Source organism: Ciona robusta, chromosome 3, assembly GCF_009617815.1.
Source record: "Ciona robusta chromosome 3, ASM961781v2".
NCBI lineage: Eukaryota > Metazoa > Chordata > Ascidiacea > Phlebobranchia > Cionidae > Ciona > Ciona robusta.
Window position 1 is genome coordinate 2,285,676 of NC_143237.1, and position 24,550 is coordinate 2,310,225.

Consider the following 24,550-nt stretch of genomic DNA (forward strand, 5'->3'; position numbering starts at 1 on the left):
TTCTTTTCAATTTGTTAACAGTTGATTTATTGTTTGTTTATTGGTTTGGTTGTGCCTGGATTGGATTTTGGGTTTAATTGTAAGGTTCGGGCGTGGAATATAAGTGTTTTGGTCTAATAAAAAGCTTACTGACTTATACCACATATGAGAAAGACCACTCGTAAAATCTGAAATCTGTGCCTATACCTCCAACTAAATCTCACATCTACCGCAGTGCGAGAATACCATGACACTCAATACGTTAACAACGAAAAAACATAAATATAGGTATTCCTGACAACATTTTGCACATATGAAATGAAGTGTATCTTGCAAGCGGAATAAATATTTCATCGATGTTGTGAAAAATGGCAATCACGTGACCACCACTTCATGCGCATGCGCAGTTTGTAAAATGAGAACGATTTTTTCGGGGAACGATTTTTTTGCGACACCGGCACAAGACAAAACCCGAAACTGTTTAATTATCGAATATATTGTATGAGTAATTGAAAGATGTACCACTTGGAGATACCCTTTGAAATCAGCTATTCTTAGTCACAAACTATTTATATATAATATATATATATAACTTACTACTATATATATACAATATACTAATATAGGGTAGAGGAAGACGGGACCGCTTCAGTATATACATATAAATATCCAAATGTCATGATCGTGTTTTAAACAAATAACAACGATCTGTAGGAGTCGCGAGGGTTCGGTTATATTATTATTTGATTTTTCTTTTGTTTACTACCGAATAGGACGAGAAAAAAAGAAGATTGAAGCATGATAGTAAAACAAAAATCAGTACACAGTTAAACAAATGCGGTATGTTTGTTGGCCATATATTGTCAAAACGAGCCTATTCCATTACACACCATATTAAATCAGTGATGATTTAACTTATTTTGAAAAAACACCAGACAACACCGACGTCGGGCAACACGACGGTAGTAATAAAAAGCGAAACACACCAAGCATCCTATAGTAATTTTAACCTTGCATCGGGGTGCAAGTCACAAGTTTCATGGAATATCATGTAGCTTTGTACATATTGAAACCAAAGCGAGGTACACTTGTATAAGCCTTTTCGGGTCGCACCATCAAAACATAACTTTTACAAAGCAATGATAAAATGTTAAAGCGGTGTGTTTTGTGTTAAACTCAAAAGTCGATTATTTAGCTCGTTAACAAAAGCTACGTAGCCTAATATGTACGATTTGTAGATGTAGCCTATTGATATAGTAGGGTGGAGTAAGTTAGGCTTACTCTTTTCTAGATAAATAAAACTATTTTAAAAATCTCATCTCCATTTTATACTCTAACCTATGACTTTAAAACCACGTCTTTTAAATGTCTAAAAACTGTTTCAAAACGACGACGTGAAATAACAGAATTCTATTTTGAATTTAAATGATTCCGGCTTATTATTAATCAACTATAGAAGATAAAGAACATGGTGATATTATATGAACATTTTAAGACATTTCTAACGGAATACAAGCTTCGTCGTCGAAAATTTTCTTCTTTTTATCTTTAAATTCCACCACCCTTCGTAACTGCAACATAATTTTGGATTATAAAGCTAAATAAGTTATTTCTGTTGCCGAACTATAGCAACGTATGGTACCGACGCAAGCTTATTAGGTTGTCCATGGTAAGCAACTAGAAGTAAATGCTGTACAATATACACCGTATCGTAGTGTGGAGTAAGATAGAACATGCTTTTGTTTTATTTTCTCGTCCAGTTTGGTAATAAACAAAGAATATTTACAAATAGAGACCTGTGGGGGATGTGGGACATCTTTAGCACATAGTATCCAAAGACCCTGGTTGTGTTTTAAACAATTAACAAGCTACCAAATGTGACGAGAAATCAGAATAAAAGGTGTCCTATCTTCCCCCACCCAACTATAAATATTGCGCCGCGGCTCAAAAATAATGATCAACCGTAACGAAAAGGTAAACCTCACTGATAAACTTCATAAAATGCTCATACAGCATTAACGTTAACCGAGATTAGTAATTGCGGTTTGTGAATACTACGAAATTTTTTATCGCATTTTTGTTTTGTGTAATTAATCCGAATACTACGTGGGAAAACGACAGATTAAAAGGGAGCAGAACAATGCTAGAGTCTTTAAGAGTTATTTTGCACCTGCGCTACTTTATATGGTATGTGAACATTGTGCATATTAACCAACAAGGCGTAATGATACTTTCTCGATAAGGGATCAAATTTTCTTATATTTTAAGCCATTTTTTTGTAATATACTGGGATTGGGAGAAAGCATGATATGTGTATAAATACAGAATACAGCACGTTGTGTATCAGTGGTACATTTCTGGACGTATATACGGTAACTTAAACATAACAGTGTGTACTTGGTATTAAATATAATCACGTATCGGAATTGGGCAGAAAACGCTCCCAACCCATTGATCACGAACAGGTTGTCTAAATTATTAGCCATGCATAAAAACAAAAATTAACAAAATTAAAAAAAAAACTACCCACAAAGTTGCATAGACGTGGTAACTCGTATGCGGGCATGAGGTGTGTAAAACAGAACACCCGTTTTATAACGACTGTTATTGCTCCGCCACGCACGTGATAAATAAGTTACATACCTCTGCGAAGGACTTCCCACTTTTAAACTTGATGTAAACAGCATAACCAGGAATGAATATAACCGAGCTAAGGCTCATAATATGTGCAACACATTGTGCCCACAGTGGGTAAACATAATCTCCAACTTTTAAAGATTTGACTCCGAATAAATAAAACAAGACGATGCCCTGAAATGGAAAAGATGTAAAAATTAAAAATAATTGAATTTATAACTTGGTCAAAAACGGTAGTGCATATAGCCTTCGTTAAAACAGTTGCTTCAACCCAGCGATCCTTAATTGGCTAAATCACTAACTACGTAAAAGAAAAAGCGGGCACGGTGTGTATGAAACGTAACATCCGTGTTATAACGACTGTTGCCCTACCCCGCGAATATAAATATGTCACTTTCATTTATACAAAATAAATATGGAGATAATGTAATGGTATAGTAGGGTGGGGTAAGATGGGACACCTTTTCATTATATTTTCTCGTCCAATTTGGTAGTAAACAAAGAACATTCAAAGAACTAAATACTGTTTCCTAGCGACTGCCATAGACCGATGTTAATTGTTTAAAACTGTTTAATGATAAGGATGTTTAAATATTATGTGCTAAAGGTGTCCTATCCTACCCAACAGTGCTATATATAGTAGGGTGGGAAAAGATGGGACACCTTTAGCACATATTTTCCAAATATCTTGATCGTGTTTTTCAATTAACAACGATCCATATGGAAGTCGTGAAGATACGGTTTGATAATTGTTTGAATGTTTTTTGTTTACTATCAAATGAAACGAAGAAAAAAAATAGCATGAAATGGTGTCCCATCTTCCCCCACTCTACTATAGATAATGTAATACTACATTGCCGCAGCATTTTTTTACTAACCGCGCACACAACCGGTGAGATGATTTTCCAACTTATCAATAACCAAGTTCTCGCCCAAGAACCAAAGAATTTTCCCAGCATATCTTTCATTGCTTCGAAGTGTATATCGAGTCCATACACCCAAGCAATAGCGATTGCTTCACATAAACATATAAGGAATACGCACCAACCAGCAGCGGCGTATCGATTGTAAATCTCGAACACGTAAATTCCACCCTGCATAACAAAACATAAATGTTATTTATCGTGCCCAAGAAGTTACATGCGTGGTAGTTGCTAGAAGCTGGCACAAGGTATATGAAACAGAACACCCCGTGTGTTATAAGGACTAAAATGCAAAATTTTATTCAAAATATGTATTTGTATAACATAAAGGGTAAAACACGGATGCTATATTTACCTCAGTCAACATCGATAAACCAATGAGGAATTTAATAAAACACATGAGGGCGGTAACGATCTCTCTGTGCCAACGAATCGAGCGAATTTTTGGTGAAGAATCGATGAAGAAGTTAACGAAGCATTCTTCGACTACGAACTTTAAAAAATAATATTCATGTTTACTTAATTATTCACTTCACTAAAAAAATGACAAAAACGGATCTGGAAGTTTTGCAATTTTAAAATATTAGAAAACGACAGATTAAGTAAATTATGTAACTTAAAGGCACCACCAAAGTTTCAAAAAAGAAAAGAACACATTAAAGAAAAATTAAACCAATTAGGAGCTCTTATTACGTCAAGTAATGGCCATTACATTCACCAAACATAGTATTAAATGTTAACACTCTGTGTAATATCAATCATAGCCTAACCACGCATCTAAAAACCTGGGAGTCAAATCCAAGGAAAAGCAACGTAACAAAGAATATGCAGCTCCATATTTGGGGAAAAGGAAGAAGGGAGATACTTTGTGGATAAGCAATAAAGATCAAACCGGGTCCAGATTTTGCAACATTTTCCACCGTTGTGTCCTGTGGAAAGATTGTTTTACTAAAAGTGGGTTATAGTATTGTGGGGAAGGTTGGGATATTGCTACACCTAAAACCCTTATTTTCGGATTGTGTCTCTTACAATTAACAAAGTTCTTTTAGACTCGTAAGCTAACATCCGTGTCATATCGACTTTTATTTTGCGGCTACTCGAGGATAAAGCGAGTTACATTCATGTGCCATTTGGATTCAATACGCCTGGAATACAATGCACGTATGAAAATAATACGTATTAGTATTCTTACCAATTTGTTTGCCATAAAACCAAGAGCCGAGAAAACGGCAAATCCGCTAAGAAAGCTTGAAAACCCGTTCACCACGCCGATCAAAATTGAATCCCTAGTTAAAAATTAAACACATTTTTCAAGACCCTGATTGTCGTTAATATATGTTGGCATAAAGTAAATTCGGTATGCCTACAATTGTCCACAAAATCATGTAAAGATGTAATACAATGATTAGCGAGCCTGTCTGTATAGCCTATAGGAAGTACGGGTTCGAAGCTAGACTATAATCATTGGGAACGTAGGTGTCTTTGGACAAGACACTTAACAGCTAACCCGTGTCTTACCGTGCTGTGTCAGATAATATCTTACCGTGTGTCGCCCTTTAATATTATTAAACGCCGTAAGATCCCCTTCACACTTATAACACAGCATACACCTGGCATTACTAAACGCCGTAAGATCCCTTTTACACTTATAGCACAGCATACACCTAACTAGACCAACACATATATATATATATAAATATGTTGCTTACCTGAAGAAGTTATGATTGTAGTTATTGAAGCTACCAAGTAACACGAGGGTTCCTACGCCGATTCCTGTGGAGAAAGCGACTTGTGTGGCCGCGCTAACCCATACCTGTATAAAGGGTAGGGGGTTATATAGTGGAGCCATAATTGTTGTAAAGTTTTTAATTCTATATGTGGTAGGGTGGGGTAAGATGGGACATGGTTTTATTTGTTTTATTCGTCACATTTGGTGGTAAACAAAGAATATTTACAAAAATAAATAACCGCAACCACACGACTATAAAAAAAAACTTGTTAAACCCATCTTACCCCAAAGTACTAATTTTACATAAAATGTATACGGTTTGTACACAAATAATAGCGTGGCGAATGCAAACGAGCTGTACCGGTACAAAACGCATTGTACATAAAGTTACTGTTCGTATTTTGACTCGTATATTTGGGACGCCATAACTTTGTACCGACAAAACAACAATCGATAAAATGGCAAGTATTCTTTAAATATGGATTAGCCATGTAAACTATTAATATATATTTATGTATAAGCATGATGTACCAATGCAAAATCCACCGAAGTATCCTCAACTTGGTCACGGTCCACAAGTAGGTTACATATAACACATGTAATTTATAAGAGTCGGTGTCGAAAAAATTATTAAACCATCATGCCGCTCAGGGCAAGTGAAACACCCTCGTTTTGACACTGATTTAGAACGCCGCACGTAGTAAACTAGCAAGTATTCAGACTAACCGTTTTACAATGCAGACTAGTCAACCGTGGAATTCTTATTTAAAAACAACGTCGAAAAGTGTCTTGACAGGTTTTATAAAATATGTCTAAGCTTGTGTATACATCAGACAGTAGGATATGTATGTATAAAATAGTCATGATGTACAGTATACCTCGAGTTCCCCCAGCTTATGTAGTTTCGGCACCAAATAGAAGTAAAGTCCATCACCAGCGCCTTCCAACAGACAACCTCGTATTAGCACAATAAGGATAAGTATTATCGGAAGGGTGGCCGTCACGTATACAACCTGTATGTATAAGGTGGGAAGTTTATGATTTAGTGTTTGCGCTTCATTGTTATATACACAACCCTATTTTTTGTGATAATTTATGTAGTGACCAAAGTACAGGCTAGACGAGAAATTTAAATTGTTTAAATTATACATGGTGGTATGTATAGTACTGTAGGGTAAGATTGAATACAGTTGGCACCAAAGTTCTAAACCCCGAGGACCCGGGTTATTATTCTATAAAGTGTCTTATCCCACTCTTTTCCTGTCTTACCCCACTCTACCATATAGTATACCTACAGATTTTCTCAATGATTCGGAGTAGGTTGCATAAAAAAGGGTTGTTTTCGGGGTATCTCTTGAATATTAGGAGCCAGGGTAAAAAATGTGAGACAAATACCTTGCTTGACCATTTTATTCCTTTGAATGTTGCGAAGTAAGTTATCATCCATAATATAGCAAGGTAAAGCACCAAGTCAGGCTTCAAGTTTCCGACGTCATCAATACCGGACGATTTACCCAGGACTTCTTTGCTGTAGAATAGTCAGGTATGAAAAAGTGAATGTAGTGCAAAAAATACGATTTTCTAAATAAGCTTTTTAACGCGCTACTGCAACACAAATATAGATAAATATATTTGAATGTATAATTTATTGTAAAAGCAACGCACGCTATACCAAGATGAAGCCTCACGGACCGACGCTTTCGCAACATGAGCTATATTCGAGTGTATTTTACAGTACAGTCAAACATGTGGTGACTCATCTATGTTTATAGTTAATACGTACGTCCAGAACTCTTCTGCCGCAGAGATTGTGTTTATCCCCGCATTCGTGGCGTTTGCATGCATCGTTGCATTATTGGTCGTGTTTCTACTCAAAAACTGAACACAATTTTCCGAGTTCCATGGGTTACCACATACTGACCATGGTAGAGTATAAGAAAAACTTGACACCAAGTACTTGGTAACCCAAGCCAATACCACGATGTAGTATGTGTTAGTATGGAATATGCAAACCAAACACGCAATTGCGATTCCTGAAAGAAAGGAAATGTTAAAAGAATCATTCGTGTTGAATTCTTGTACAAAATTTCCTAAACGTCTATTAATCTTGGGACAAAAAATGGAAATAAAAATGTTTCCCATCTTCCCCACCCTACTATAAACCATTTTGTACAAAATAACGCTCTAATTTTAAACAACGATTTTCTCACCTTTGAATAACGGTACCTTACTCCACGTTTTCATGATGCCCGATCTAAAGAATTGACCAAATGAAGTTTCTAGAATAATCATTGGTATCCCGAGAAGTAATGTGCACATGATGTATGCAAATACGAAGGCACCTAAGTTAGATTATATTAGATTTGCCGTAACTTAAAGTTACCAGAAGTTATACCACGAAGTCCTCGTTGCACAACATGCACAATGTACGAGGTGTTCAATTATCCCTCTGCACAAAAGTTTTTATTATCGTTCATTTTAAACCAGTTAAATACTGGCAGTTAATTTGTAACTTTAAAAGTTTTGTGTAGTAAGTTATACTTTATAAGTTATATCAGTGCTAATTCATATACGAATGAAGACACTTAAATGTGATCTAAAGGTATACTACCAAAGTAACATAAAATGAAACAGCCTCCGAAACCATCTTGTGAAATCAGACCGGTAGAGTAAAAAATCATCGCATTTTACCATAAGAAAAAACGACAACAATGACAAAAAGATGAAATATATTATACCTATATAATAACAAGATAATGGAAAAACAGAATTTTAAATTCAGGCTCTTGATGATAAATCATGGGAAGCAACTAATGCGAAGTACAGTGTATATATTTAATTTTTTTAACACGAACGCCAGACTTTTCTTAAAAAGTTTTTTATGTAACCCTAGTACCCGCTGTGTAATTTTCGCAAGTTACATTCATTCATAGATGGTCTAATACTGACCTCCACCGTTTTCGAAGCAAAGATAAGGAAACCTCCAAACATTACCCAGTCCTACACAGTAGCCCGCAGCCGCGAACAGAAAATCAAACGGTTTTCCCCAAGTCTGCCGCCACGAAAGCTTTTGAGGTCCTGATGACGTCATAGTTGTAAATTAAAAAGCGAGGTCAAACGCTAAACCTGGATATTATAAAGTTGTCAAGGTTAGGGTGTGTCATGCGTGTTAAAATATCGCTTTCCAGTCTCTTTGCTACGTTCAAACGATGCATCTAAATGTGACAAATAATCGCATAGTGCGTTTGAACATAACTAATATAAATTTTGATTTATCTCTTGAATTATAAACGAGATCAAAATGAATCGGGAAAAGCTAATCGATATATTAACACGTGAAAATAATTGGTATATAGCTTTGCGGAATTTACATTATTTTACATGCTGTTGTGGACACGCCTCCGGGCATGCTCCCGACAAGGGCGCACTTCCATGCCGTAGCCACGTGATCTGCGCAGTGTACCGCAATCAGCGTGGTTCGCACTTGCATGCCTTAGTCACGTGATTTGCCTTGCGCCATGTGTCGCAGTCAGCGTAATTCATTGTTAATTGTGTAGCTATGTGTTAATTTGTGCCGCTATGTTGCAACTAAGTGCCCTATATATACCTGTGTGCTCGCCTTAGTTTTTATTCGCTATTCCAGCGTTTCATTCGCTATTTCAATACAAACCCAAGAACACAACAGAGTTATTTAGCGTCGCCGGCAGGAAAATAAAATCTCTCGTGGATGTGCCCGAAGGCGTGTCCACAACACCGCGTACAGCAGTATTTGTAGCGTGTTCCTTTGTTAAAATATACATACGAGTCGTATTTTTATCCAAACATTATGTGTAGTACTACGGATGATTATAAAATTAGAGTAGGGAAGACGGGACACCTTTAGCATAAAATACCCCAACATCCTGATCATGTTTTAAACAAATAACAACGGACAATGGGAGTCGTAAGGATACGGTTTTAAATTCGTTGAATGTTTTTTGTTTACTACCAAATAAAACGAAAAATAGAATAAAAAGTTAGTCTCATCTTTCCCCGACCTACTATACAATTGACAAACTACATTTCGTGACGCAAAAACTCAATCTTAATGATGTAGTTTCGTCCTGTCTATTATAATACGATTCTAATAATCACAGCGACCACAAGTAAAGTAACTATACAACGCTTCTATTTCTTAAATAAATTATTAAATCAAACCTAAGTATAGAGCGCAAGAAGCCTTGTACTACCTAAAGAAGATTATACATTAACTTAACTTTTAATAAGGCGTACGCGAGGTAGCTTCGAACGTGTATCAAAAGTCATCCAGCAGCCTAGTTTGATCCCTCGTATACCGAAACAGCAATGAACAGGCCTATAATTTGCGGGCTCTTATATAAGTTGAACAGGCCTATGATTTTTACTGAATAGTGTACCAGTATTTTTCCATTCACCACAGAGCCGGTCGCAGGTTGATGCTGCAACAAGCCCTCCCAGCCATTTTTATCGTCAATGCGCGACCGGCGTCCGATTCCGGAATCGAGTTTGAAACAAATACATGTATGACGCACCGCACATATGGTTTTGTCCGCACATATGGTTTTGTTTTTGAAGCGTTTTGTTTTAATAATATTGATTTTCGATCATGTTCAGAAATGGCTGCAGCACGCACTTGTGAAACCATTGAAACGTAAATAACATGTCGTTTTGTCGGCATGTTTATGCAAATACTTGAATTAGAGTAAATAAGTTTGAAAAAAACTATTTTTTTTTATTTAATAAAAAAAAAAAAAAAGATTTTGTAATAGCTGATTATATTCTGGTGTACATTTTCACTGTTAAATAAAAAAGAAATGTTAGAGGCTTTATAATGTACGGTAGGCGCCGTGGTAAAACGGTTTTAGTGCGGCTTAACTTCAAGTGACCTACAAAATTACATAAAGTATGGTGGGGAAGATGGGACACCTTTAGCACCTAATATCCAAATAACCCGACCGTCTTTTAACTCATTAATAGCGGTCTTTGATAGTCATGAGGATACGGCTTTATAATTTTTTTAATGTTTCTCGTTTATATTATACTAAACGGGACGAGAAAATATAAAGAAAAATGTGCCCTATCTTCTCTCACCTTATGATATGTTTTAGGCAGGAGTGTACGGAAAAATCTGTGTCAGAAACGAGAGTGCTGAATAAGTTATATCATTTATACCGCTAATGGCGTATATGTCTAACTGCAGGTATATCAGCCGTAAGGTTAATGTATGTATATCAGTTGTGTGCTCTATAAATGTAAAACATAACAAACCGACTCTGCGTATATTGAAAGCCAATAACCACATCAATAATGCAGGAAATTAGGGCCAGTTGTTGGAAAATTCCATTCAATCTCGACTGTGTGAACGCGTTTGACGCCTATGTTAAAAATTGTTTTGTTGTGTACAATATATCCCTTATACGAATTGAAATAATACCAGTGATTTTCCATGGTGTTGTACTCCCTTTCTGAACCATTAACCGCCTTATTTATTCAATACTTATGTATATACATTGCAATCCACATGCAACGGGCCGTTAATTCCTGTTGATAACGAAGATAAGCTTTGTACATTCCTTGTTGGACCCTTTCGTTCCACCACTTGCAAGTCAGCTTATAAATGGGCGCGGGCTATATACACGTGTTAACGATTGACTTATTACCGAGTAATTTTAACCCACCGGTCGGGTTTTATGAGTATCTGCTACTCTACAGTTATTATAAAACACGAAAATTCACGCACACTTGCCAATAACGAAAATTTTCATGCCTTCTGTTTTGAAAGATTTCCAGACTTTAAACCAAGCTGTGACTTTGCGGAGCTGTCCTAATGTAACGGTCACGTATTTTATCGAATAAGTTTGGTACTTTTCACCATAGAAGCTTGTTAAAGCAACTGTCGTTTTTACCTGTACTTCCCGTATTTTCGATTTCGTAAACTTTTCTAATCTTCGTTACCGTGACTGCAGGGACAGAATATCCTCTTAAATTAAACAATGGTTTTATTTATTACTTAACCTCCATCCTTACTTGACCCGTATTGTCGTCCTCGCATAATCGCATAATATACTTTTACTCATCTTTCAGCAAGTACTTCATTAAAGATTTACGAAACCCGAACATTTTCCACTGACCGGATTATATGGATTAGTTTCAGTTGCACCGGTTAAATGGTCTCAGATTATGTTATTAACAAGATTTTAACCTATAGGGTGGGGTAAGATGGGATATATTTCACCTCTTGTTTTAAATTTTAGTAAACCAAGACTATTTACAGAATTGCATCTAACCGTAGCCCCGCGACTCAAAAAAAGCGTTGTTATACTTGTAAAAAAACACGATCAGGAAGTATGGGGTTTAGGTGCTAACGGCATCCCACATTTCCCCACAGTCTATAAACATCGCAGCACATGTTCCCTAGTTTTTAGCTGGTCGCACATTTTAGTCTGTCTTAGTGTCAAACACATTTCGCTTAAATGTGTTGCTTCTTTATTCCAGCTTAACCGACTAACCGCATATGTGTGAAATGATTCGACAATCTAATCAATAATATGACTTCCTAATGTGATCTGGGACAAAGGGTGGTTTGCTACATAAATTTCAATGCACGGATATGAATAATAATAATACATAAGTGTCCGTTTTGTAAAACTTGAGCAACAACAAAGACAGCCCATGGATTTCGCTGAGACTGGGTGCTGATAATTCGCAGTGCATTACAGATGTCGCCACTAGATGATTTTGTGCAGGCCCATAAATGTGGTTAATACATGATTTTGTACAGGCCACCTGTCAGAATGTTTGTTTTCAACAAGCGAACACTCGATACTGAAACGTTGTGTCTTTCTGGTAGTTAAATTCTCGTGTGAAAATTCCTGATTTAGTTGACAGTCGTGTATTGGGTTGTATTGGAAATTGTTATTCGCCATACAATTTATAAAAGAAAGATATATAATATATATTTCTTACAATGAAAATGTTAACAGCGGTAATAGTTAAATATAGTACTGTGCTTCTCGGGCAAGATACCGATAGCAGAACATATAGTAGGGTGGGGGAAGATAGGACTCCTTTTCATTCTATTTTCCCGTCCCATTTAGTAGTAAACAAAAAAATTCAAAGGATTATACAACTTTATCCTTACAGTTCCTATAGACTGGTGTTGCTTGTTTAAAACACGGTCGGGACATTCGGATATTATGTGCTAAAGGTGTCCCATCCTCCCCACACTGCTATATCTCATATTTCCTAATCATGTTTTTAACAAGTTACGGCACTATTTTGAGTTTTAGGTTGGATTTCGTTTATTGTTTACCACTAAATAGAACGATAAAAGAATAAAAAAAAAAAAATAGGCCATCTTACCCCAACCTATTCTGTATAGAAAATTCCTTGATACTAGGTCATATAATAACGACTGTTAATTGGCCGTGTTAATGTTAAAAGTCAAAACTGTTTGGCTAGTTATGATTTTACAACCAGAGACACAAAGCAAAGGATTCTCTGCATAGAGTGTTACGCCGCATAGTTCAGAATGGCAGGGGCACCAGAGCATAGTCTGCACGTAAACTGTGCTTTAGTAACCGCTCAGCTGCGCCAACGTCAGGCCTTAGTAACACCCCGACTCTGCCACTTAAACGCTAAACTTTAAATGTGTTTACACTAAAAAAGTAACTCATATATAGACAAGTTTATTGTAATTTGGAACATTTGCTGCCATTCCTAGTGTAAATGCACCCTGTTAAAATTGGTTTGAAAATAAAATTTTATTGTTGTTACAAACCTCACGTGACGATGACGACACACAATCTATGACGTCAGACCTCAGGACTTCAATTGTATGTAAACATTTGTTTCTAGCTCACGGGACCTTTTGTTTCGTTATGTTAAGTTCAAAAATTCGTATTAGATAGACCTGCAGGTCAGTTTACAACATGATTTATACTTATTAAGTTTATGTTAATAGTAAAACGCGTGTGTACGTTAAAAAATAGATGCAGCATTCAGTTTATTGCATAAATAAATGTAATTTTTAACAGAGAATTGCTTTTAATCTTGTTATTCTCTATACATCTGCTGTGCTGTACTTAAAACATCCATATTTTCAACGATTTTTTACAACACTTTCTTTGCCAGATATTTAATTTTATCATTGGACTCTGAAAATGACACCATAACTTAAGTGTATTAAAGTGAAGCTTCTGTAGTGACCACCACTGTGAATATGCTGGAACAAAATGATGAAACAGAAAGCCTGCTTTCTACACAAAACAATGTCAGTAATGGAGGGGCATCCACGTCAGTAAACCCCCCTTCTTATGCAAAAGCTGCTGGTGATTTGACGGAGCAGCCACCCCCATATAGTTTCACAGCCCCTAACATTGTATCCGTGCCCTCTGATGAAACATCTCCTGTTATGCAAATGGCTGTCATAAACTGCAGGGTGTGTCAGACATTGCTACACGTTGAAGGGAAGCTACACCTTCATGTTATTAAATGTTATGCTTGTGGAGAAGCCACACCAATTCGACCACCGCCTGCACAGAAGAAGTATGTTCGCTGTCCATGTAACTGTTTACTTATTTGCAAAATTAGCTCACAGAGAATCGTATGTCCGAGGTCAGATTGCAAACGTGTAATAAGCCTCAAACCTGTTGTGCCAAACCCTGTTTCAGATGAAGTAAGCAATTTAAGTAGACGCGTCATCTGTGCTCACTGTTTATACCCATTCTATTGGACCCGGCCATCTAGCACAAGAGCAAAATGTCCCCAATGCAAGAAAACGTCTTCGGTTGGAAACAAATATCGACGGCAGAGAATTCAGTGCTTTGGAATCCTTAGTTTAATATCATTGTGCATAGCTATAATTGTTAACATTGTAACATACCACCAACAGTTTGATGTTGTACTCAAATACGGTTTGTGGGGATTGCTTTATTTCATTTCCTTCGTTGAGGTTATTATCACAATTCACTTTTTAAGAATGAGAGTCAGTAATTTGGAAAGACCATCGCAATTACGTTACACATAAAGCTTCTTCCGAAAAAGTGCTAAACTAATTGACTTTTGTCATTTCTCATCGAATTTGAGAATATAATAATAGCATGTTTATGTTGTAGTACCGCCAATAGTAGTCATTTACAGGGGCCAGTTTCAGTTAACACCACAATAATTTTTTTTTTCTTTTTTATTAAAACTAACAATTTGTCAAAGTGTGTATTCTGAAACGGAAAAGTTGTATCCAAATTGTTTATAATTGTTTCTAAAGAATGTTAGATTTGTTTCCTACTCAGTACAATACTGTTTCTTTTGATCATTTTTGCCATTTTTTCCTTATTTCCTCACTTTACAGAACATTAGATTTATAGTTATAACTTGTGAAGCAATTTCTGACAGTTACTAATACTTGAGATTGACTTAACCGGTTAAACCAGCACTTTGTCGTGTTATATGTGCAATTGATCATTCTTTAAATAGAAATCTTGATATATCTCATGTTATAGAAGTACTAAAGCATACAAATGTACTATGTTTAAGTACAGTGTAAAAAAAGCCTTCTTCAGTTACTTGTATTTTGTTTAAGTAAACTAGTAACATGGGACTGTTTATTCCGTTAAGATTTTTAATATGTCATTCTTAAGCATATTTAAATTCAATATCGATTTTCAGCATAAACACCTTTGGAACAGTAGCTGTTGAAAATCTGTTTAAATATAAATATTGCATTGTTCATTTTTATTTCATTTAAAAACCAGGCTAATAAATGCAAGCTGTACTTTGACGTAAATGCCATTGCACAAAAAGAGTAAAATTAATCTTATTACCCAATCAAACTGCATTTAATTCAAATAAAGCTGTTTGAATTATTATACCAAAATAGTCTTTTTAGATTGAAGTCTTTTCTTTAAATTTGTGCGAGTGCTACATACATGTAATATACAGTAATGTACAACTATCATTGCATCGTGTAAAAAGAACAATAAACACAATGAGAACATGAATAAATCTTTATTTCGCAACAACAAGTGCAATGCAGGCATTTCAAGATACAACTTTACGATCATAACTACAACTGACACAGCTTCGAAATATAAAAACACACTTATAAATAATACAGACATAAAGCACAGTCAGTTATTTCCTCTTTCTTGACTTTCCACTTCTCCCAGCACTTCGAACACTGGTGGAAGACTTAGTTGTAGGATTGTCGACAGAAGATATTGTCACAGCAACCTGCAGTGAGGTATAAACATGGTGTTTTTTATTCCAATAGTTTTTTTTCAGCAAACTTTGCAAAAAAGAGTCTTTCTGATAAAGTTACTCTTCAAAGCAGGTTTATCACAGAATATGGATTTGTTGGTTACAGATTTTAATAGATCATCCAACTTATTTATCTTAGTGTAGCGGGCTACAACAGACGTTATAATATAAGCGTGGTCGGTATCATTCGTCTTGTACCTGCTTATGAGTTCAGTAACTGTGTAGGTTATTATTTTTGTATGATTTTTATAATGTATAGATGACAGTTTAAATAACATATAAGGGATAACTGGGTTGGGAAAATGCCGTTGGGTGTCTTGCCAAGACACATACGCCCCTAATGGTAAAATCGTGGAGCCTCAAACTCATAAACTTAGAGACAGGCATGCCGACCACTGTGTGGGTCAGTTTAAATTCAAATTAGGCACCCTACTTCTGTGTCTTCATCAGGAATCTCAAGTTCTGTAGGAACAGGTTCAGGTTCTTCTACTGGTTGTTCCATTACCTCTTGACTGCTCTGTAATTCCCTCCTCCTGTTAATGGAACATGATGATGAGGTATGTCAACTATATGTTGGTATGACATTTTTTGGAAAATGATTTGTAGATTTATTTGATTCATTTTCATTGCATGACACAAAGTAGTTTTTAAAATTGCTACATCTTACTAGTACAGTAGAGCTGTATTTAGACCTTTTTCCAATTTTCTTATTTCTCCCAGTTTACAGAGGATTGTATTTTTAATTATAACTTACAAAACAATTTATAACAGTCACATGATATGTGCAATTTATTATTCGATGAACAGAAGTATTTTACTGAATCTTACATTTAGAAACATGTACTTGTCTACAATAAAGTTGAAAATTTCCTTTTTATAATCCATCATGCACTACAACATTCAATAATTAACAAACATTATTTTCAATTGGTCTCTTACCTCTCTACTTCTTTTTCAATGCTCCTCAACCTCTTCCTCTCCTCCTCAGCGATCCTGTTCTTTGCAGCTGCATCTTTGAGCATCTCATGCCTCTGCCATGGTGGGAAGAGATGTTGGGTGAAGAAAATGTGAAGTTGGTTGTTCCAGATGTTGAACTCGCTCTCTTGTTGCCGATGCAAACTTCCATCCTCACTTTCGGCTGGGAAACATAAACAAAAGATAATATATTTTATTTATCTATCATTTTTATTTTAGTTTATTTATCTTTAAAAAAATAGTGAAGATTTATGTATTAAATATACAAAGAGAAGGGCAACAACAAAATGGCAGAGAGATAAAACCTGCTATGAATAATAACACAAATCAGAAACAAGTTTATATATATAAATGTAATTTAGCATTCAAAAACTATATATAGCATTATATATAAACCAGATAATACAACTTTTCAATTTATAGGATAGTATCATGACATTAATAAAATATGATATCATATAAATGTATTAAAACATGTTCTCTTTGCTAATGAATTTAACACTTCCCAGAAACCATAACCTTTTTATATCATGTAGAAACGCAGGCCTACCTCTTTGTGATTGGTTGACAACAGAATCTCCATAACTACGTTCAGCAGGGTTTGTTTCATCATGAATGGACATCTGTGAGAGTGTTTGTAGAAACTCACCAGTGCTTACAACTCCTAGATGGTAAATTATGTTGGGTGAGATAAAGGTAATGTAACATTATTAACAAACAAATGGCAGATTTCTTTCACATTTATCATTACCAAATGTTTATTCTTTACACTTATTTGGGCGAATGAATTGGTATAAATAGATTAACATAAGTTGCTAGCAGATAAGGAAAAATTTATAACGATTATAAGTGTATATTAGTGCATCTCAACCTATTTGCAACAAGCATAAATAAATTTGGATCCATTTTTATAAACAATATTTTACAAAAAGTAAGCATACAATTATAATGATGAACTTCTACAACAGAAGTCATGAGATTTACTGAACGACAACAATTCTGGGTCATGAACCAGGAGTTTATGAACCACTGGTATGTAGTATTTAATTTAGGAGTGTATAAAGTTACCAAGTTTGTGTGAAATTTCAAACCTGTCTTCGAAGTATTCTGTTTCAGTTGATTATCTGATAAACTCATATTTGTTGCTGTGTGTGCATCCTACAACAAATTTTAATTATTACATCATAATCTCTGAAGTGATGTATGAATACCTGTGAAATATGAGATCCTGATATTACAGAGGAGGCTTGATGGTTGCCAGGTTCAGATATTACTTGAGAAACAGAAGAACCAGGTCGGGAAAGTCTGTATTAAAAAATATTAAACACCTATTACATATGGCCTTGTTTATACAACTATAAATCTTGACATATTGTATTAATAATGTTATATGCAGTCATAAAGTAAGGAATTTGTACACATGTATATGAGAGTAAAAATTTGTAACATTTTTTATAGTTGAGGGAAAAAGAAATTGACTTGTTTTCATGTTATATTACCACTACAGTTTTTCATATACCTTTACTTTGTGAAACACAAAGTTTTAACCCAATCTGAATCCAAGTTAAATATAAACCACCTGTGTATTTGATCTTCACTTATATAAGATGATGAAGCTACAGTTTGTTCAGCAACATAATGCACGGCACATCCAATCAAGGCTTCAAAAAACTCCAAGAAAGTCATCTGAAAGAAAGGTTATTCACTTAAAAAACATTTTTTTTTTGAATTTAGATTACTGGCAATTTCTGTCACATTTGTTTTTTTGACAAGAATAATTGTATATTTAATAGTTTCATTATTTTTAATAGTTAATAAAGCATTAAACGTAGATAATGTGTATCCATACCTCCAGTTCCATGTTGCAACTGTCACCATCTGTAACAGTTGGATCATCAGCTGAGAGAATCTGCAATACTGTTCCTGTGCTCAGGTTTCGACCAATCACCTTCAGATCCTGCAGGTCAAAGATCAAGTTTGTTAAAAATCACGAAATATATTTATGTACAGGTGAGGTTTTTACCTGGCTTAAATTTCTCCACTACTGGGAAGTAGAAAGGTTTGTACCGAAAATAGTCAGCATATAATTATATAAAACTATGCTAAACTTGAGCGTTTGCAAAACGTTTAAATGTCAATGCAATGTACAATCAGCAAACACATGTAATACAGAGTAGTTTTAATTTACGATTGCCAACAATTGTATTTAGAGAATTTGTGAAAAAGGAAAAAAATAATATTTTTCACTGCTGTACAAAAACCAAAGTACCTGCAAAAGAAAGAGAAACTGTCGCATGCGAAGTGTGAGATCATAAGGTGGCTGTACACGTTTTGTGCACACACGTTGGTATATTTGCCAACATCTATCCATGTAAGCAAGCGCATTGACCGCCCTGCGAGGTTCAAAAAGAAAATGGCCGCCGACACGACATGAATACTTCAGTATGTGGTTTTGAAGTATGTTCTGCAGGCAGTTCGAAATAACTTTGCCAGTTTTACTGTAAATACAAAAATATGCCCTGAGATATGTTACTTATGGAAAAACTCATAGCTAAAATTATTTTTATACCTCTTATACCTATTACAATTTATTTTTATTTTACTATGTAAAAGGATTAAGTAATATTTTTATACCCATATTTTTTTCAAAAAATATTAGGTATAAAGTGGTATATAAATAATATTTTAAATATTTTAACTTTAATTTACATTGCTACTTTGTCTTTGTATATAAAGTAACTGAGAATAACACAACTGCTCAGGAATTCACGAAGCAACAACTTTTCCATGGGGTTGTGTACATCTCCAGCTGCGTGGCATCTTGCTAGAATAATAAACAACACTTAAATAATATTTTATTCTGCTGAGTATATTAGTCTTTTGGTATAGAGAATTTGGTAAAGTTTAATGCTGCTACATGTTGTGGACGTATGTTTCTTTGGGTAAGACATGTAACAGAAATTGCTAAAACTCATTGGCTTTTTATTTAATGTCTAAATTGTCAGCCATACACTAAAAAAGTTGCACGAGATGTTTGAAACAGTACACTCATGTTATAACACTGTTGTTGCCCCACCATGTCAGAATAAATAAGTTACATGCATTCATTCATTTTAATCAAATCTCTTTGATATTTTTATACCAGAAAATTGGCTAATGATAAATAATATTCCCATATTTTGCAACACAGATAAAAGTAATTGTCTGATCCATTTTGTAAATACAGATTTATACAATATTTGTATAGAAACAGAACAATGTCCTTACCAATAGCTCTGTCCATGGAAGATAATGTCTGACTGTGATGATGGATCCGACAATCTTTAAGAAATCTCCAAAATTGAAACCTCGTCATTACGAAGGTGTTGTCAGGTGACCGGTCATGCCCCAGCGCACTATAGAAGCTGTAGACTCTCCTTAGAGCCGACACATTACGAAGCATCAGGAACGTAACCTTGTCATTGAAAAAGTTGTTGATTTAGTAATACAATTTAGGAATATATATTTAGGAATATCATTCATTCATATTAATTAAAAGTAAATATATGGTGGGGTGGGGAAAGCTTTTTTATTCTATTTTCTTATTCATTCGGTAGTAAAAACAAACAAATATTATATATCGAGTCAATGGTCCAACAGTTATCTTATAAACTTTAAATAATGTTTTAGTTAATTAGCATGTAAAATAAAAGGCAAGCAATGTTTATCTACAAGTGTCGCTGTTAATGTTTTGTTTCTTACCTGTTTTAATTCCTCATTCCTTAAATCTTCAGCAAAATCTTCCAAAATATATTCAATGTCGAGTGTAAGACTTGGTCCCAACATATTTCCGCTCCCATCTTTTGCCATGTCTTTCTCTGCAACAAACTTATTTAGCATCATACCAATTACACAAAGACCCTAGCTATTATTACATACAACACTATTTATTCTTAAGACACAAATATGAATAAACTTTAATTCAATCTTTTTTAAGTTTTAATTAAATTTTTATCAAAATTGTAGTCATTATTTTTTTAAAATTTGATTAATTTTGTGTTAAAATTTTGACCAATCTTTTTCCACCTTCCTCCCAGCCAATAGGAGTCCTTGTTCGAATATTACATGAATCTGGTGACTCTGTACCATCTGTAGTAAATGCTGGATAATCAACCATATGGTCATTCTCAAATTGCCCCTCAAAAACACGACCATTCTTGAAAATGAACTTTCCCTGTAAATTAGAGTTATGCATTATAGAATCTACTCACTTTTTGTTGCAGCAGTTAAGAAGTTTCACAGTTCAGCAGCATAAATTCAGTGTCCTAATATTTATATTTCATTATCATCATTTAAGCATGTCTAGTTTTATGATATTTTTTGTGGCCGCGCATATACAACTGAACTGCCACACACCAAATTTATTTAAAAAATTATCTGGCAACACTAAGTGTAACAAACAACAACTGTGACGCAAATAAACATAAAATCGAGCTGACTCCACATACACCTGCTCTCTAACACGGTTGTATCAGTTTGACGTCAAACAGATAAAATGAAACAGCTACACCAAACACACTTTCACGGAACTAAAGTTTTGAATTACATGTTTGAGATGTGTGTAATATGATCTGGAATTTACTGAATTGTTTAACTGTTATGGTGTTGTGGTGTCTACATAGAACAATAGATTTTTACCTGAAGGAGAATAAGAAATCGAACAAAGAAAAATAAGCAACTGTTTTTTTTTCAAAACAATGATTTTCGTTTTTTTCTTACCTCAAATGGTGTGATTAATAATTTTTCAAATTAAAACTAGTTAAAAGTGTAAACTCAATTTTATTATATTGGTGCCTTGAACACATCTACATATCTATTAAAAGCCTTTTGGCATATATGTATAAAATCAAATGCTCATTAGCAGACCTACATGACTTTGCCGATATAAATTAGTTATAACTGAGTCTGGGTGTTATATTAACTCACCCAAGGGTAAGGATCTGGTGCTACGAACACCTTACTTTTTTTTCTACACAAGACTCGTTTAACTCTGAGCACCAGATCGGGGTCAGATTTGGTAAAATATGACAAAAGTTTTCAAAACAATGTTTTTCTTTTTTTCCATCTTTTATCAAATGGCCTAACAGTATTTATAATTTTTTAAATTAGATCTAGTCTAAAGTGTAACCACCAGATCAGGGTCAGGTTTACAGTATTTATTAGACTTACCCATCCATGTTTCTTATTATTTTCCCATTCCCCATTATACACAGCCCCACTTGCAAAGAAAAACTTTCCCTGCCCATGTCGCAGCCCATTAATGAAGTCACCAACATATTCGTTACGAAGTGGATATTGAGAACCAGGTACACGATGCAGGTACCATGTATGTGTACCCACGCCATGCTGTGAGATTGAAAATAATATTTGACAAGAATGTTTACTAAAACAAACACTTCTACTCCTATGAATACATAATGCAATGCATTTGAATTTTTAGTTTTAATAAGATATCAGGAAAACAACAAACAGATGAGAAGCAAGAGCTTAAGTAGGGTGTAAATTGTAATATTGGCTTGTGTGGCTGTAGTAGCAAGCATGCAGATAATTCAAGTTTAACTGTCTTAAAATAAATTGTACAAGCATCAAAATTAATATAATCTGTATAATTTCACCCAAAAATAATTACATATTACAGCATCACCCACTCTAATGATGTTTAATTAAATTTGTTTACTACGATATATAAATAACTGTCGCGCCTTTTGTTCAATAAGTTTGGTAACCTATTAAAAAGACTCTCATTTTACTGTTACTTCTCGTCTTTTCTTTTTTGAAAATTTTCCAATCTTTGTTATCAGGACAGACGAGATAAAATAAAGTAAATATTTCATCCACCCACCTGTACCCCATTCTCCCACACCCCTGAATACGATTCATCCGAGGTGAGCCAACGCATAGTTCCCTCCCCATGCCGCTTGTCATTCACCCATTGCCCCTCATACACGTTACCCGTGTTGTAACGACGTACACCCCACCCATGACGAGCGTTGTTTACCCAATCACCCTCGAACCACGAGTGCTCGCTGTAGTGCATGATGCCCTGTGTGAGAAAAGGTTTAAGAATATCTTTTTATAAGACAGCCCCACTATATCTTTACACTGTCATAGTTAATTTATTTTACCAAAAGAAATGAAATCACTTTATCATAGCATGAGAGATACAACATAGCGTGTATTTCATACTCTTTGTGCTGACTTATGTAAGTATGTAAATTTTCATACTGTTCTTGGTATACATTTTTCTCTAATGCTGACAATTTAAACAACCAATTAATATCTCTTTAGTTGGAGCAATTGCTGGTAAGTATCTTGTCTAATGCCACACGTATTCAAAATAGTTGGAGTATCAACCTTTAACAAGTATCTTGAACACCTGTGTTATACCGACTGTCGTTTTATGGCCAGGCGAGGATAAAGCAAGTTACATTCATTCATTCACATTCATCTTTATATGCTATGGCACCGCTTGCATTTTTACCAGAATATATTTACCCTTCCATGTCTCTTTCCAAGATACCACTGTCCAGAATATGAAACGTTGTGTTGAGGTGACTTAAACACACCCACCCCATGCCTTAATCCATTCAGAACTTCTCCCTCATAATAACTAGAAAAATTACATTTAAATAAAGATTTAAATGTTTGTGTAATAAGAAACAGCAGTTAATCTGTTAAATGTATTTTGATATTTTTCCATATGTTTTAATAATAAAAAATAACTACAGTAACCTTTTTACATATAAAATATATATATATATATTTAATTACCAATACTATGAATCCATATTTTAAAACCAGGTTTAATAAACAAATTAAACCTTACAATTTCTAAATGCATTAAAACACATTAACCTTTTATCAGGCCATTCGTATCTTCCGTATCCAGTGATTTGATTATTATTCATGTCTCCATCATAAAGCATTCCATCTGACCACACATACTTGCCTTTCCCATGCATTACTCCATGTGAGAATGTGCCCTGGAATGAGATGAATATTATTTGGGATATAAACTGAATATTTTCAGATTGAAAATTTGCTTTTTGTGATGAGAATGTTTTGAACATATTTTTAGGTAGATTCTTGTCTGAAATAATATGTTTCACAGATCTGCAGCAGTTTTTGTGCCAATTAATTAAGGTTTAATATGCCAGCATTGACTACAATCTACAAATGACTTGTGTACAGATTTTTTTCAAATTACACACTGATATTTTTAAATGTACAGATTTTAGGGAAACCCAAAATTTTGCATGAAGGGTTACATATTTCACTTATTCCAAAGAAGTAGCAAAATATTAGAGGTAGAAATTTACCTCATAACTATGTCCACCAGTAAACTGTGCTTCACCAAATCCTTCAAAATGTCCATTCCTTCCTCTGCTACCTTTATAACCTTCAACAATGATATCGGAAAGTGATGGTTCATCATAATCAGTCTCTGCCACTGCAGGGGGAAAGTTTGGGGCACTGACTGATAAAAGATCGCCACAAACTTGTCCAGTGTCACTTTCAGCCACAGATTTTGTCTCCAGTGCATCCATGGTCAATGGGAATGTGTCAGTGGGATGTGGGGTAAAATTGGAGGGTTAGCACAACAAAAATTATAAAAACAAACTGCAAAATACTGCTTTGAGTTAGGCTAGCATTTTAAACTTGATAAAACTATTTAGTCAGGTTTAGATATATTCTTGTAAATGTTAACAGGTGAAAAATGCGATTATAGCCATATATTTACATATTTTTAATTTGTATTTTAAAGGAAATTTATTTTAAAAACAATTTTAGTTATTTTAAAGGCTTAAATTCACAAATATCGAAACCTGATGTTGTTTACAAATTACAGTAAAACAAATTTTAGCTTCGCTAAGCTCCGTGGCGACCAGTGTTGCCAAACTAAACTATTTTTAACAAAAGCATAATGTAAATTTCAGCAAAAGCATTATTATGCTTTATATGAATAAAAAATAGTTCAATCAATACTGTGTAT

At 34.7% G+C, this 24,550-nt stretch overlaps 3 protein-coding genes across 4 annotated transcripts; 1 reads left to right on the top strand and 2 right to left on the bottom strand.

Annotated features, from left to right (window-relative positions):
• Positions 1-235: 235 nt before the first annotated feature.
• LOC149737632 (sodium- and chloride-dependent GABA transporter 3-like) lies at positions 236-11,423 on the bottom strand. Of its 2 annotated transcripts, none has more exons than XM_089873850.1 (13): positions 11,193-11,423; positions 8,218-8,394; positions 7,479-7,610; positions 7,052-7,301; positions 6,664-6,796; positions 6,147-6,281; positions 5,249-5,352; positions 4,732-4,825; positions 4,325-4,468; positions 3,895-4,032; positions 3,495-3,710; positions 2,623-2,790; positions 236-1,550 (listed from the first exon to the last, which is right to left on the bottom strand). In XM_089873850.1, the coding sequence occupies exons 2-13, from the start codon at positions 8,357-8,359 to the stop codon at positions 1,470-1,472; spliced, it is 1,737 nt and encodes a 578-aa protein (XP_089729976.1). In that variant the 5' UTR covers positions 8,360-8,394; positions 11,193-11,423; the 3' UTR covers positions 236-1,469. The 2 variants fall into 2 exon arrangements, with proteins under 2 accessions (XP_089729976.1, XP_089729978.1); XM_089873852.1 differs by lacking the exon at positions 11,193-11,423 and adding an exon at positions 7,664-7,717 and having other exon boundaries at positions 8,218-8,356.
• A 1,552-nt stretch (positions 11,424-12,975) lies between these two features.
• LOC149737633 (type 1 phosphatidylinositol 4,5-bisphosphate 4-phosphatase-like) lies at positions 12,976-15,288 on the top strand. The gene has a single exon (XM_089873862.1). The coding sequence runs from the start codon at positions 13,508-13,510 to the stop codon at positions 14,312-14,314; it is 807 nt and encodes a 268-aa protein (XP_089729988.1). The 5' UTR covers positions 12,976-13,507; the 3' UTR covers positions 14,315-15,288.
• Positions 15,276-24,223, bottom strand: LOC149737634 (radial spoke head 10 homolog B-like). Its single transcript, XM_089873838.1, has 18 exons — positions 23,877-24,223; positions 23,413-23,540; positions 23,053-23,167; positions 22,400-22,600; positions 21,727-21,903; positions 20,584-20,731; positions 20,260-20,375; positions 19,786-19,972; positions 19,228-19,342; positions 18,788-19,016; positions 18,368-18,475; positions 18,098-18,204; positions 17,730-17,823; positions 17,610-17,676; positions 17,069-17,182; positions 16,483-16,681; positions 15,977-16,076; positions 15,276-15,516 (listed from the first exon to the last, which is right to left on the bottom strand). The coding sequence occupies exons 1-18, from the start codon at positions 24,102-24,104 to the stop codon at positions 15,418-15,420; spliced, it is 2,532 nt and encodes an 843-aa protein (XP_089729964.1). The 5' UTR covers positions 24,105-24,223; the 3' UTR covers positions 15,276-15,417.
• Between the last annotated feature and the right edge of the window lie 327 nt (positions 24,224-24,550).

Coding starts and splice junctions, on each gene's coding strand:
- LOC149737634 (XM_089873838.1), bottom strand. CDS start 24,104: ATGGATGCACTGGAGACAAAATCTGTGGCTGAAAGTGACACTGGACAA. Junction 20,376..20,583: donor TCCTATTGGCTGGGAGGAAG/GTGGAAAAAGAT, acceptor AGTTTGTTGCAG/AGAAAGACATGGCAAAAGAT. Junction 17,183..17,609: donor ACAGAATACTTCGAAGACAG/GTTTGAAATTTC, acceptor TTTACCATCTAG/GAGTTGTAAGCACTGGTGAG.
- LOC149737632 (XM_089873850.1), bottom strand. CDS start 8,359: ATGACGTCATCAGGACCTCAAAAGCTTTCGTGGCGGCAGACTTGGGGA. Junction 6,797..7,051: donor GCGGCAGAAGAGTTCTGGAC/GTACGTATTAAC, acceptor ACTATTCTACAG/CAAAGAAGTCCTGGGTAAAT. Junction 4,826..5,248: donor TACAATCATAACTTCTTCAG/GTAAGCAACATA, acceptor ATTTTTAACTAG/GGATTCAATTTTGATCGGCG.
- LOC149737633 (XM_089873862.1), top strand. CDS start 13,508: ATGCTGGAACAAAATGATGAAACAGAAAGCCTGCTTTCTACACAAAAC.